At 41.5% G+C, this 12,946-nt stretch overlaps 1 protein-coding gene across 1 annotated transcript in view; it reads right to left on the bottom strand.

The window, feature by feature from the left end:
• DTWD2 (DTW domain containing 2) overlaps positions 1-11,587 on the bottom strand; it is a 64,138-nt gene extending 52,551 nt beyond the window's left edge. The window contains exon 1 of the mRNA XM_048931832.1: positions 11,406-11,587. Within this exon, the coding sequence (XP_048787789.1) occupies positions 11,406-11,545 (140 nt within the window). The 5' untranslated portion in view covers positions 11,546-11,587. The remainder of the gene's footprint in view (positions 1-11,405) is intronic.
• Between the last annotated feature and the right edge of the window lie 1,359 nt (positions 11,588-12,946).

Below are 12,946 nucleotides of genomic sequence, written 5' to 3'. Positions count from 1 at the left end.
TGAGGCTATGAAATACACTGTGAACAGAAACAAGAGGAAGATACAAGAGAAACAGAAAGCATATCTTCCAACTGGCTAACTTTTGATTTCCACTCAATTGCTGAGGGGCCAAGCAACCATGCTTCTGCCACACACTGGGCTTCACCCAAGTGAAAAGGGTGGTAACTGAGACACAGGTGAGAGGGCAGCAGGTTTCTACAGCTTACAGTGTTTGAGAAGCATAATGCAACAAAGACTGAGGACAGTGATCGTATCTCACATTCCTAGGTGATTATGTGAACTAATGAAAGCAAAAGCATTTACAGGATGGGAGAAGCAGAGACGCCTCTAGTGAGCTCTGTGAACAACAGCTAGAAACAAAAAGATACCAAACGTGGGTAGGAGAGTTCACATTCCATTTTTGGAGGCTGAAAATGGGAAAGTTAAACTCCCAAAAGCAGAGACAAGCACATCTGGTCCAAGAGAAGAGGGACATAAATATGTTTGTTCCCATAGCTCAGTCGAGTGCAGGTAAATGGCATCTAGCCCTGGTGTTGCTTTCTACTGCCAGGGGCCCTACTGCAATATCAGGGTCAACTCTTCACTAAAAAAGTAGGAAGAAGTACAGTTTTTAAATGCCAGGGTTTCTTCCCTGTGATAACACTGTACAAATGCAATGCCACGCTGGTACATGAAAAAGTCTGATCAATAAAAACACTTATCAAAGAGCTTCATGGACAGAGATTTTACCCTGTGCATATTATAAAAGTAAAAAGAAGTCAGATCATATGCCAGTCGAGTCTGGCAGTAGCAGTGCCACTCAAGCCAGATTTTTCAGCTTGGTGTCCTTAGGCAAGGAAATCAAACAGCAGGTACTTTGTGTTACAACCAGCTTTACTTCTCTGTACTGTTTTATAGCTTAGTGGCTTCTTGACCTGCTGCAGTACATGTCTTTCAGATCGTTTTTTTATGTTCAGTTCTAGTGAAGAAATTAAGGTAACGGATGGCCAGGTTAAAGCAGAACTGCCTAGTATATAATGCCGTTGCAGCTAAGTAGAAAAGACAACAGCTTCAGTTTCAGTGAAATAAATGCTCAGTGCTTCCCTCCTTTTTCACATACACATCTCTAGGAAGAGTGGTTAATACCACACAGCTGGAGACTGCAAAATCCTGCATGTACAAAGTTCAGAGTCTGTGCATCTTCAATTAAAAAATCAGAGCAGAGAAATTAAAGGAAGGTTTGAGATGACAATTTTAAGAACCTCCACTTGAAAATCTTTTTTTCTTCTTTTTTTAATAAGCTTTTTGCGTTCCCATTTTGGAAATAGTTTAACGCACCATCCAGAGTTTTCAGATGCAGGCACTTTCTTTTTTTTGGTGGCACTGATTCTAATGCGGGTCTTTGGTTGGATCAACCCAAGGTATATTGATTTCTGACTATATACAAGGGCTTATCTGAAAGTAATGTCTTCTATTTTATTACGTTGACCCAACACATCAGAGGCCAACATAACATTAGTGGTATGGCAATAGAGGTTGAGCCTCACTGACAATATCCCATTTTTTGCCATGCAACAGATGGCAGCACAGGGGCAGTCTGACAAGGTTGCATCTGACATGGATGTGCCTATGAAGCAAAGGTGTGCGAATTCCTCAGTGTGCAAAAAAAGGCACCCACTGCCATTCATTAACGCTTGCTGAGCATTTATAGAGAACAAACAGTGGACGTGAGCACAGTAAGGCAGTTGGTGGAGTGTTTCAGCAGTGGTGACGGCACCAGTGGGTCACCTCTGCTGGTGCAGATGTTTACAAGAGAGGCTCTTGTTCCTAACAGGAGAAAATGCAAAACTAACGGTGGTGACTGTGTGGAAAAATAGCATTTTGTAGCTGACAATTTGCTCCATCAAACACTGTTATTGTACTCTTTGCATCTGTTGTAGTTTCCATGGAAATAAATAGGATGCACTACTTTCAGTGCAACCTGAGAAGAAAGGATATAAGAAAATAGTTTTTTTATAAGGGCAGTGAACCAGTGGAACAGATTGCCCAGAGAGGTGGCAGATGCTCCATCCCTGGAGACACTCATGATTAGGCTGGACCAGCCTCTGAGCACCATGACTGAGCTGTGGGTGTCCCTGCTCAGTGCAGAGGAGTTGGACTGGATGACCTTTAGAGTCCCAACACAAAGAATTCTGTAATTCTATGCAAGATTTCAGCTGCCTCCAGCACTGCAAAGCTGAAGCTCTTTAAACCTGCTATGCTATGTGAAGCTAAATTACTGAAAAGCTTCACCTATTGTTATGTTGTGGTTGCTTTTTTGACTAAAAAGAGATTATTGCAACTTCTCATTATGTGAAACCTTGCAGGAATCTATGCAAGAGTAAACACTTCTAGCAAATGTTTCTGGTTTTTCCAAGTCTTTCATGAAGATTTTCAGCTTTCTTCCACAGTCAGTTTTCCTAGGGTAGTTCTACAACATTCTCTTGTTCCAAAAGCATCAGACCATGTGATTAATACAACTGACTTTTACAGTAATTTAACCACATATGTGACAGCTATTTCCATATTTGAAATTCAGGTCCACCTATGTAACACCACCTTATTTAATACAATATTTTAGGGACAGACAGTAAGGACAGACCCTTTTGGCATTTATTTACTCTGTTTGTAGACAGCAAACTATGCCTGAATCCTGGCTTGAAACAAAGCAGACGTAAAAGCAGAGTTACATGGTCACTCTCACACCAAGTAACCTCAGGGGTGAATTCTGCCACTGACCTAAAGTGAAAGCAGACTCAGAACACACACATCATTTGGACATCAATTAAAAGAAGAGCTAAGTATTTATATTTCCCAGCCCACTCCACAATGCCGTATCTCATCACCTGATTCTTCTACTCACACAGAACTATGAATGTAAGCATTTTTCCTCTCACAAATAACTAGAAAAGCAATGAAATCAAATTATAATCTATTTAAGTAAAACAAATGAACACATAACAGAAAGCCTGTGCCGACCTACAGATAGCACAAAAAGAAAAGTGGATGCCTTCTAACAAGCAAAACTACGTCTTTAAATAGTAAATATTCATATTAGAAAGAAAACCCACCATTCTCTGCAATCCACCTGTAAGTGAACATGAGCTTGAAAAAAAACATACGGTTAACAGCTTTATAACCAGTTCTAGGAGATGGTTAAATACTAAACAAAATCTTCAATTTCGGCATAACTATTCACTTCAGTTATAGATGGTAGAAAAAATGAGCTTTGTTGTCAGAGAGCTTGAGAACAACTCAGTGTCCTAATATGACATGAAAAAGGCAGTGTGGGGCAGATGAACGTCCTGCTCAGCGCCTACCGACGGCTCAGAGCTGCAGGAGCACTACAAATGCAATGCTACACTCTAGTGTCCCTTTTGTAAATAGCAGGCAGCTCTGGTGAACTTTCACTTCAGTTTTGAATCCACAATCTCCTTCATAAACGTTATTTTAAAAAGCCAGTTTCCCGGTGTCATGCAACAAATAATGTATTTTAAGATAATACACCTGTTACTAAAAAGTGAACAGTTATTAGATTTCATCAATACGATGTTGGGTTTTTTTGCTGAATACTTGGCATTTTATTTCTATTAGACATCATTAAGTTACTCTTAAGCTTTCAGGGATACTTGAGATGCTGCTTTTAAGGTACACAGCCAATTAAACATTTGCTTTGAAGTACTTGATTATAGAATCAAAGCATATCCAATAATATTCCATTCTGATTAAAACAGCTAGAAGTCCAACACAAAAACTAACCTTTCTTCCACAATTTGGAAACACAGCTTGTATAATTAACATAGTTGGTTTAGCGAGTGTGCTCAGAAAAGCTAACAAGAAGACACCAGCCAGGTACTTCATGGAAACACTGACAGGAACAATTTGCACTGTAACAGTACGATTTTATGCTGAGAAAATTAGCAATGCCCGTTCTGAGAGGCCGCAGGTGTGAGCTCACACAGAGCACAACTGTGCAAAGCTATAAACAGACTCCAAGTAACTCAGACTGCAGGGACCTTCTGAACGTCATCTGCTCTGGCTTCCCACCCAAAGCAGGAGTAATTCCTAACGCCCTAAGCAAGCTGAACCAAGCACTTCCACGGACTGAAGCTTTATGGCTATATTATACCAAACAGACCGCTCCAGCACTACACCACCATCACTGTGAGTTAATTTCATGATGAAGTTCATGTCTACATCCTGTTGAAACACTGCTGGCTCTCAGTCAAGCTGCTGACCATCTAGGCGTCCTGCTCTTTGTTGCAGAGCGGTTCCTTATTGTGGTTTAACCCAGCAGGTAGCTAAACAACACACAGCTGAGATGGGAGATAATTAGAGAAAAGACAAAGTATTACTTAGGTTGAGATAAAAACTATTTACTAAGATAAAGAAAAGGCGTAGGGAAAAAGAATGATAGTTACAATAATAATATCTATATTTATTTATACTTAGATGCAAATAAATATACCCAGACCAAGTGATGCACAATCTTCAGGCAAGAATAACTAACCTAACAGGGGAGGTGGTGGTGTGGCAGTAGAGGTTGAACTTTCCCATCAATCTTCTGTGAAATTTTGCCAACAAGAATCCCCAGCTAACGGTGGTGACTCTAATTGCGCTGAAAAATATTGTTTTGTAGCTGCTCTGTCAAACAATATTACTGCACTCTTTGTTGCTGTTGCAGTTTCCATGGATATAAACACAAGGCATTACTTTCAGACTGGCCTACATAGATATCTACCCATGCTGCGTTGGCTGCTTATTCTTCACATATTAATGTTTTCAAATCAACTTCATACACTCAGACTCAAAGTTCAAAAGAAGTTATATGCAAGTCCCAAAAGAAACGGCACATCTGGATTACATTGCTCATCTCTTTGGCATTTTAATGAAGAAATTCCCTATTACTGAATACAATTAACATGCATTTACATTAGAAATAGCAAAACACCAGCCAACTGTAATGATTTTACAGGCTAAAACCTCCACCTAACGAAAACTCCCATTCATCAAGCTTCTAAATCAAGTTCTATTAAACACTGAGGAAAAACTTCATGGGACTATTCTCAAAATACCTAAGTGTACTTAAGTACCAAGAAAACAAAATTTCACACATTACAAAACTGAAGAGGACCACCACTGCTGCACCACACAAGCAATGTCACAAGAAATACCAACCTACCCATTTTGAGCACTCTTGTTCATAAAGTGCCATTCCTGATTTACAATTTCCTAGGAGTTATGGACATAACGATAGAATGGTTTGGGTTGGAAGTGACCTTTAAGATCACCTAGTTCCAACTCCCTGCTGTAGGCAGGGACACTTCCTGCAGGTTGCTCACAGCCCTATCCAGCCTGGCCTTAAAGCCTTCCCTGCTTCCAAGGAAGGGGCATCCACAGCCTCACAGGACAACTTGTTCCAGTATCTCACCACCTTCACAGGAAAGAATTTTTTCCTAAATATCTAATCTAAATCTACCTTCTTCCTATTTAAAACCATTTCCATTCATCCTGTCACTACATGTCCTTATAAAAAGCCCCTCCTCAGCTTTCCTGTAAGCCCCTGCAGGTACTGGCAGGATGCTACAAGATCTCCTTGGAGTCTTCTCTTCTCCAGGCTGAAGAGACCCAGTTCCTTCAGTCTGTTCTTGTAGAGGAGGAACCATCTTCATGGCCCTTGTCTGACCAGTTCCCAGCTCCATGTCCTTTGTGTGTTGGGGCCCTACAGCTGGACTCAGTATTGCAGGTGGGATCTCACAAGAGCAGAGCTGAAGGGCTGAATCACCTCCCTCAACCTCCTGGTCACTCTTCTCTTGATGCAACCCAGGATATGGTTCTTGGCCTTCTTGTCCACAAGTGCACATTGCCGGCTCATGCTGAGTCTTTCATCAACTGACACTCACAAATCCTTCTCATCAGAGCTACGCTCAAGCTATTCTCCACCCAACCTGTATCTGTGCCCCCATCCAGGTGCAGGACCTTGCACTTGGCCCTGCTCAGCTTCTTGAGGTCCACCTCTCAAGCCTGCCCAGGCTGCAGATGGCATCCCATCCTCTAGTATGTCAATCCAGCCATTCTTAGAAGAAGCACTGGAACTCAGTCTGCGAAGCTACAGATACCCATTATCCAGAGAATATCTACTTGCAAATATCTACAGCATCAAACACTGCAGCTTCCACCAGATGCCTCTGCTGCTAGATGTCTCACTTTTGCTACTATTCTCCTGCTATTGAGGCTAACTCTCATTACCCATCCAATCTCTAAGATCTGAAAGCAGTTACTAACAGTTTTCCCTGTCACCCAAGCAAGAAGTACTCAAAGACAAAAAAACAAGTTTCTCTGATGGTCAACCAAATAAAAAATGTTTCAGAGCTCCCTGTCTGCAGTTATACTGAGCCTAACTACTTTTCAGTATAAATGTTAACCGTATCAGTTTTTCTATTCTAGTATTTCTTTCTTCAATGAAATTTTTACATCAGCATGTTTACCGACTTTATTTAAAAGCAACTAAGAAGGCAATAAGTTTTCCCATGTCTGAAAAAAAAAAAGAAGAAAAAAAGCTTGCGTACTAAGCATTCATTGACAAATATAGTTCAATGTTAAGCTTTACAGTATTTTAAACTTTAATGTCCATAAATGTTATGTCAAGCTGGTAACCACTGTAACAGTGGGCATCATCATAGCATCAGTCTTCTACCACTCCTTCAGTAGTGCCCCCCTACTGAAGGCTTAAAAACTTTTTTTTTTAGATACCTAAATAAAACTTCGAAGTTCTGAGATTTCTTCTGAAATATCTTTGATCAAAAATTTACTAGGTCAGGAAAAGAATCCAACCTTAGTAGCTGCCATTTTAGCATGCATTCAAAGCACTGCTAGAAAGGCTACCATCTGAAATAAATATCTAATTTTCCTCCTATGCTTTTTTTTTTTTTAAAAAAAGTAACATTCAACTTTAGAGTGTAAATCATATCATATAAATCATATAAATCAGTCTACTACTGATGACTCAGAAAAGCCACAAAACACAGGACTTCATCTATTTCTGGATGCTCACAAAAAGACAAGTGAATCAAAACCTGTTACAGACAGTTGTGACAGTTAATAGCTTTAGAAACTGGGTAAAATAACTTAAAAATAAACGTGACAGAAATTATGGACATAATTGGTATATTTCACAAATGATATAAAGAAAGACAGAGGAAAAAGAAGTCAAAGCCAAAGGTAAGTTATACTTGCAGTAACAACACAACCAAGTACCAGGCTGACATCCAGGAAGGATGATCTGTTCCAAGCAAAAAAACATCACAGAATATGAGAAAAAACATGTCAGCAGAGTCATGCAAACGTGTGATCCAAGCTAAAGCTATAAAATGGGCAAGGGAAAACTGAATATAATGCAGACATTATTTCACTTTAAAAATTAGGAAGTGACAAACCAGTGCACTGCAAGGAGAGGACAGATGATGGAATTAAATACAGAATTACAGTCACTGAAAGGAGAAAAGAGAGCAACATCACCTTCCTTAAACTGAAGGAGAAGTGCAGAAGTGAAAGGCAGGCCAAAAAAAAAACCCTACAGATGGAACGAGTGAGATTATCCTGATAATTCATTCTTAGGAAAGAGAGAGGAAAATAAAAATTAAAAAAAAAAAAAAGAAAAAAGAGATTGTAGGCCTATCAACTCAAGAATACAGCAAGGTTCAAGAAACTCAAGAATAAAGTAAGGTTTAAGCTATGCATCTGAAGTGACAGGAGAGCTCAGTTTTGCAGAAATGAAAGTTGATTAGTCCAGGGAGGGAAGGGAGAAGACGATGGAACAGAAGAATCTCAATTGACACCAGTCAAAGGACCAAAAGGACAAACGTCAGCAGCAATCGAATGCTATAAGCAGCTCTGGGATTTGCCAGAGCTTGCTTTCTGCAAAAGTAAATACCTTTTCTATTTCAAGAGATGTTTCATATCTCCAGTGAAATTCACCTATGGCAAATTCTCCTCCATAACAATCAAGTAAAATTACAGACTTGGCTGTGCCTAAACCAAGTCTTCGAGTACACAGATAACAGCCTTCAGCTCTCATCTACTTACATAGGCATTACCATATAAAAAGGAAAAATATATATATGTATATCTATATATATATATACATAAAAGGTTATTTCTGCTTTGTGTTATATTTACTAAAATCAATAACAATTCTTGTAAAGGAACCACTTATGGTTTTAGATTCCTGATGATTAAATTGAAGAAGTTTGATCACTGTTAAAACATCTTTGACTTCTCTTTCAATAAACCACCACCCTGAAGGCAAAGTCACAGTTGATGTAATTACAGAGAAATCGGGAAATCAAAGGCACTGGAGTTGCTTTAATTAACAAGATTATTCTCTGCTGCAGGTCTTGTCTCTGGTTGTGCTCTTCCTAGCCCTTAGTCATCCATAGTCAAAAGGACATGGCCAGCCTGACACTTGGGTTTTTTTTGTGTTTTTTTTTTAAATGCCAGCAGATCAAAATGGATGTTAACTGAGTTGGTCACGCACAAAGGAAGTGGCCTAAAAAGGTCACTACTCATTAGTCTGTTTAGAATATTACAGCAAATGAACAAGTGCCTCTGAAACTCAGCCAAGCAGAAAGAAGTAGCATTAAAGTCAGTAACATTTTTATTTCATCAACAGCACTGGCAGCAGTCATTACTGCTAATACAGGCCAAAGAAACAGTAGCATGAGGAATTTCTAGAGATACAGTAAATACAAAATTCAGAGTAAAAATATACTGAAACTTCCATTCATGCCACTCTATGATTCTATTCTATGATTCACATCCCTATCTTTCTTACATTTCTGCTTTTCTGTATCAAATTACACACAAGTCTGAGACGGTTTATTTCTGTAACAACTACAGGAATGAAAAATTATTTTATATTCACAGTAATGAGATGGGAAAACTTTGCCAATGCTTCTCATTTGTTAAGAAATACAACGTACAGGTAACAAGGCTGTAATTCTGTAACCACTCCATCACACTTAGCTGTGCTGAAACTAGCTTACAAAGGTGGAATCAGTTCATCATTTTAGGTAACTGTGTGCCCAGATTTGGACTGACCATAACCCTGTCCCTGCTGGCCACCCCTCTTTACCAGGATACCATTTGCTTTCCGAGCTGCAGGCACACACTGCTGGCTCACATTCAGTCTTTCATCCACCAGGACCCCCACGTCCTTCTCTGCTAGGTTTTGCTCACAAAGTTCTCCCAATCTGTATCTGGCCCAAGGACAGAACCTTGCACTTTGCTATGCTGGACCTGATTAGTTACACACTATCCCACTTTTTCAATTTAACAAAGTCCCTCTGGATGGCATCCCTTCCTTCTGCTGTATCAACTGCACCACCTATCTTGGTGCCATCTGCAAACCTGCTGTAGATGCTAATGCTGCAGTCTTGAGATACTGCCATGTGAAGCCCAATATCATCAAAATATAACCTTTCCCTGAGACTGTGATCTAGAAAGTCCATTTCATGTCTTAACAAGGTTATTTCTAGAGGGTTTTCCTTCATCCCAATTTTAAAAAGTGTTATTAATTGCAAATGTATAACTATGATAAATACTTTTAATAAAATCACTATAGTTTTATTTAAAATATTTATTGTATTATTACTGATCGCAGGATCTCCCAATCAGGGAGGATGGGGTGAAGCCTTATGTTCAGAGGCCTTGGTCCTCACAGGCAGCATTAACCAAAGGACCCAAAGAGAAGGGAGCAGGGCACAGTATCTATAAGCACCATGCATGGTGTGGAAACTGTGGTGTACTGCTCTGATTTAGGAGTTTTTAATAGTTACTTACAACAGATGCCTTCAATATACCACTCAAGAGCCTGGAATAATGAAATCTATTCAGGACTGCCACCTATCGTGTACTTCCTTATTTGTTTCTTTTTCAATACAAATTTAACAGGAAATGCATGGTATGGCTTCAGAAACACTTTACACTGCAGGCACTTCCTACAAGTTATGAACCATGGGAAAATACACAAGTTTAGTTACCTAAGCAGTTTATTCAAACAGTGATAAGAAATCAATGCTTTCAGGGAGTGAAAAATTGCAGTAAACTCAGAGCAGTGAAAATAAATGCCTGGAGCTCCTATCTGAAGAACATCAAAGAAATGAAAGCAATGAAGCAATTTCCATGCACAAGGCATTGCTGAAAGAATTAATACATGCTTATTTTGCTTTCTCTGATATCAGCAATTAGACATTAAGTTCATGTTTACACTTAACTACCTTCCCAACGTGCTATAAAGCAGCTGCATCATTTACTTGTGTGGAAGACAGAACACATTACTTCTTCTCACTCAGTATGTACATAACTTAATTGGATTGTTAATATACATGGAATAGTTACATAAGAACATTATTTTTTTCCTAATGTATGAAGGAGGACTGTTCCATAATGTCATTACTCATCTATCAATCTTCACAAATGAATGCATACATAAACAGTACCCCGATGAAGCACATATAATATTTTAGATATAGGTGAAGAGGGCCATTGGATTAAGGTTCTTCTCATTTTTACTCGGCATACAAACACTGTTTCACAGCTCATAGTGTTGCTTAAGGAATGTCCAATCCCTGCAGGCATTCAAGGCCAGGCTGGATGTGGCTCTGGGCAGCCTGGGCTGCTGGTTGGCGACCTGCACACATCAGGGGTTGGAACTGGATGAGCATTGTGCTCCTTTGCAACCCAGGCCATTCTGTGATTCTGTTATTAATCATTAATCAAAGCACCTTTGGGTAAAATTAGGATAACATGCAGTGAATTAGTCCTGCATACATCTGGCAGTGTTTGCAGCAAAGATTTTTGCTTGCCCACAGTCCAAGACCAGAGATCACGAAGGACTCTCAATCACTCGTCTCAAAGCTTTTCCTGACAACATTCCTCAGAAGTTCTCCACCCACATTAACAATCTGCAAATACCCAACTCCACAAAGACTGGAGTTCATTCATTTTATCCAGAACGAAAACCGCGCTGCAAAAGGACACCAACTGCACAGCGCTGCCTGCTATCGCAGCGAAATTACGAAACACGAAGACAAAACGCACAGCAGCGGCACCGCACAGCGCTACTCCTCGTGGCTCAGTGTCCCAAGGACGGTGAGTTGACTTATTTCACGGTTCCATGTAAGCAGCAGCTCCAGGCCGGCTCAGGCGGAAGCAGGGCGCACAGCGGCACACGCCCGGGGCTCAGCCGGCGGGGCGGGCGTGGCAACGCAACGCAACGCAACGCAACGCAACGCAACGCAACGCAACGCAACGCAACGCAACGCAACGCAACGCCCCGTGCAGCTCTCCGCTCCAACCCTGGAGCAGCGGCCAGCCTCCCCGCTCACCTGCAGCGGCTGCATTCCGGCCGCCTCTCGCTGCGCTCCACCGGCAGCTCCCACAGCCCCGCGCAGCCCTCGCGCTCCTCGCGCTCCTCGCCCTCCTCCCCCTCGCACGGGCCGGCGCCGCCGCCGCTCTCCCGCTCCATGCCCGCGCGGTGGGAAGTGGTGCCACCTTTTCCCGCCAGGCGGCGCCGCCGAGCAGAGAGAAACGCGAGCGTCTCTCAGCCAATCAGGGCGCGGGGACGACGACGCCCCGCCTCACGGTCCTCCATCGGGATGCGGCGCGACGCGGCCGGCAGGGGGCGCTGCTGCTGCTCGGTTTTTCCCGGTGCGGCGGCGGTCCGGCCATGGCAGGCTCCGGGTGTTGTTTGGTCGCTCCCTGCCTACACCTGCAGCGTGACTGGAAGCAGGGCTTCTAGAACTGGGATGGAAAACAGGTCCTTGCTACCAGTGACAGTCACGCTGGAGGTGGGATCATTATCCATTTACCTTTAAGACAACTTCGTCACGAGGTGCATGGGCAGAGAATTTATTTAGGCTGATTGTTGGAAAGTAACACCGTTGTAGTGGGCAGGAGGACAAGTGCTGATGAGTTTGCCCAGGGTCACCCTCCCTGTCTGTGTATTGGAAAGAGTCCCTGTGCAATGCTCCTGGGCCTTCACAGCTTCCCATGGGCGTCCATAGAAGCAAGCCTTGTAGGAATAATCTGGTAAAGTTTAAAAGCAAATGTTGTAAACGCTCCTGGCATAAAATAAATAGATGCATTAAAAGAACTGAGGTAACAAGTGTATGTGTGGTCACTTCATTGACAAGGAAATGGATAAATGTAGCAGGGATTAGTCATGTGCTGAACAGAGCTGCAGCTTTTATTTGTATACATCCTTCTGAGCAGCAGGGTGAGCGGTTTAAGCTGATAGAAAATCAAGGTAGGATTAACTGCAGATGCCTAAAATTCAGGCTTGAAGCTAGGGGGTTCCTGTTGTCAAAACATTACCATTCTGCACTCCAAATAAAAGCAGAAAAGATTGAAACTCAGACCAACCTTAGCTTTTTTGTGTGTATGTGTGGAACAGAGTGTTTGCTGCATGCATATTCTACCAGAACTTAACAGGTAAGTGACTTCTGTAGTTACAGGCCAGCAATCTGCAAATTTGACACCAAATACTCATTTAAAAGCACAATTCTAGGTCAGAGTCTAAAGCAATGGAACTAGTAACTAGCTTAAGAGAAATGCCTCAATTTTAAAGATTGAAAGGTAAATAGTTTTCACAGCCTCCTGATGATCAGTTTTGTTTTGTTTTGTTTTTTGCAGGCTAATGTGGAAAGGCGTGTTCACAATACCAAAGCAATGGATACCTACCTTGAGTATTTGCTGTGCATACTTAGATTTGAATTAACACCTCCCCTGTTGTACTGAAGGCCTGAGGAACTCCAAGCTTCTTTTTGAAGCAGTATTTGCAGTCTGTGAATTCATCAGCTTGCTTGAGAGCATGATTGGGAGCTTTTTATCAGCATAAATACTCCTTGATGAACTGTTCCATTTCCTT

Source organism: Lagopus muta, chromosome Z (assembly GCF_023343835.1).
Source record: "Lagopus muta isolate bLagMut1 chromosome Z, bLagMut1 primary, whole genome shotgun sequence".
Taxonomy (NCBI): Eukaryota; Metazoa; Chordata; class Aves; order Galliformes; family Phasianidae; genus Lagopus; species Lagopus muta.
The sequence above is the reverse complement of the archived record's forward strand: the minus strand, read 5'-3'. Positions and strand labels throughout refer to the sequence as shown.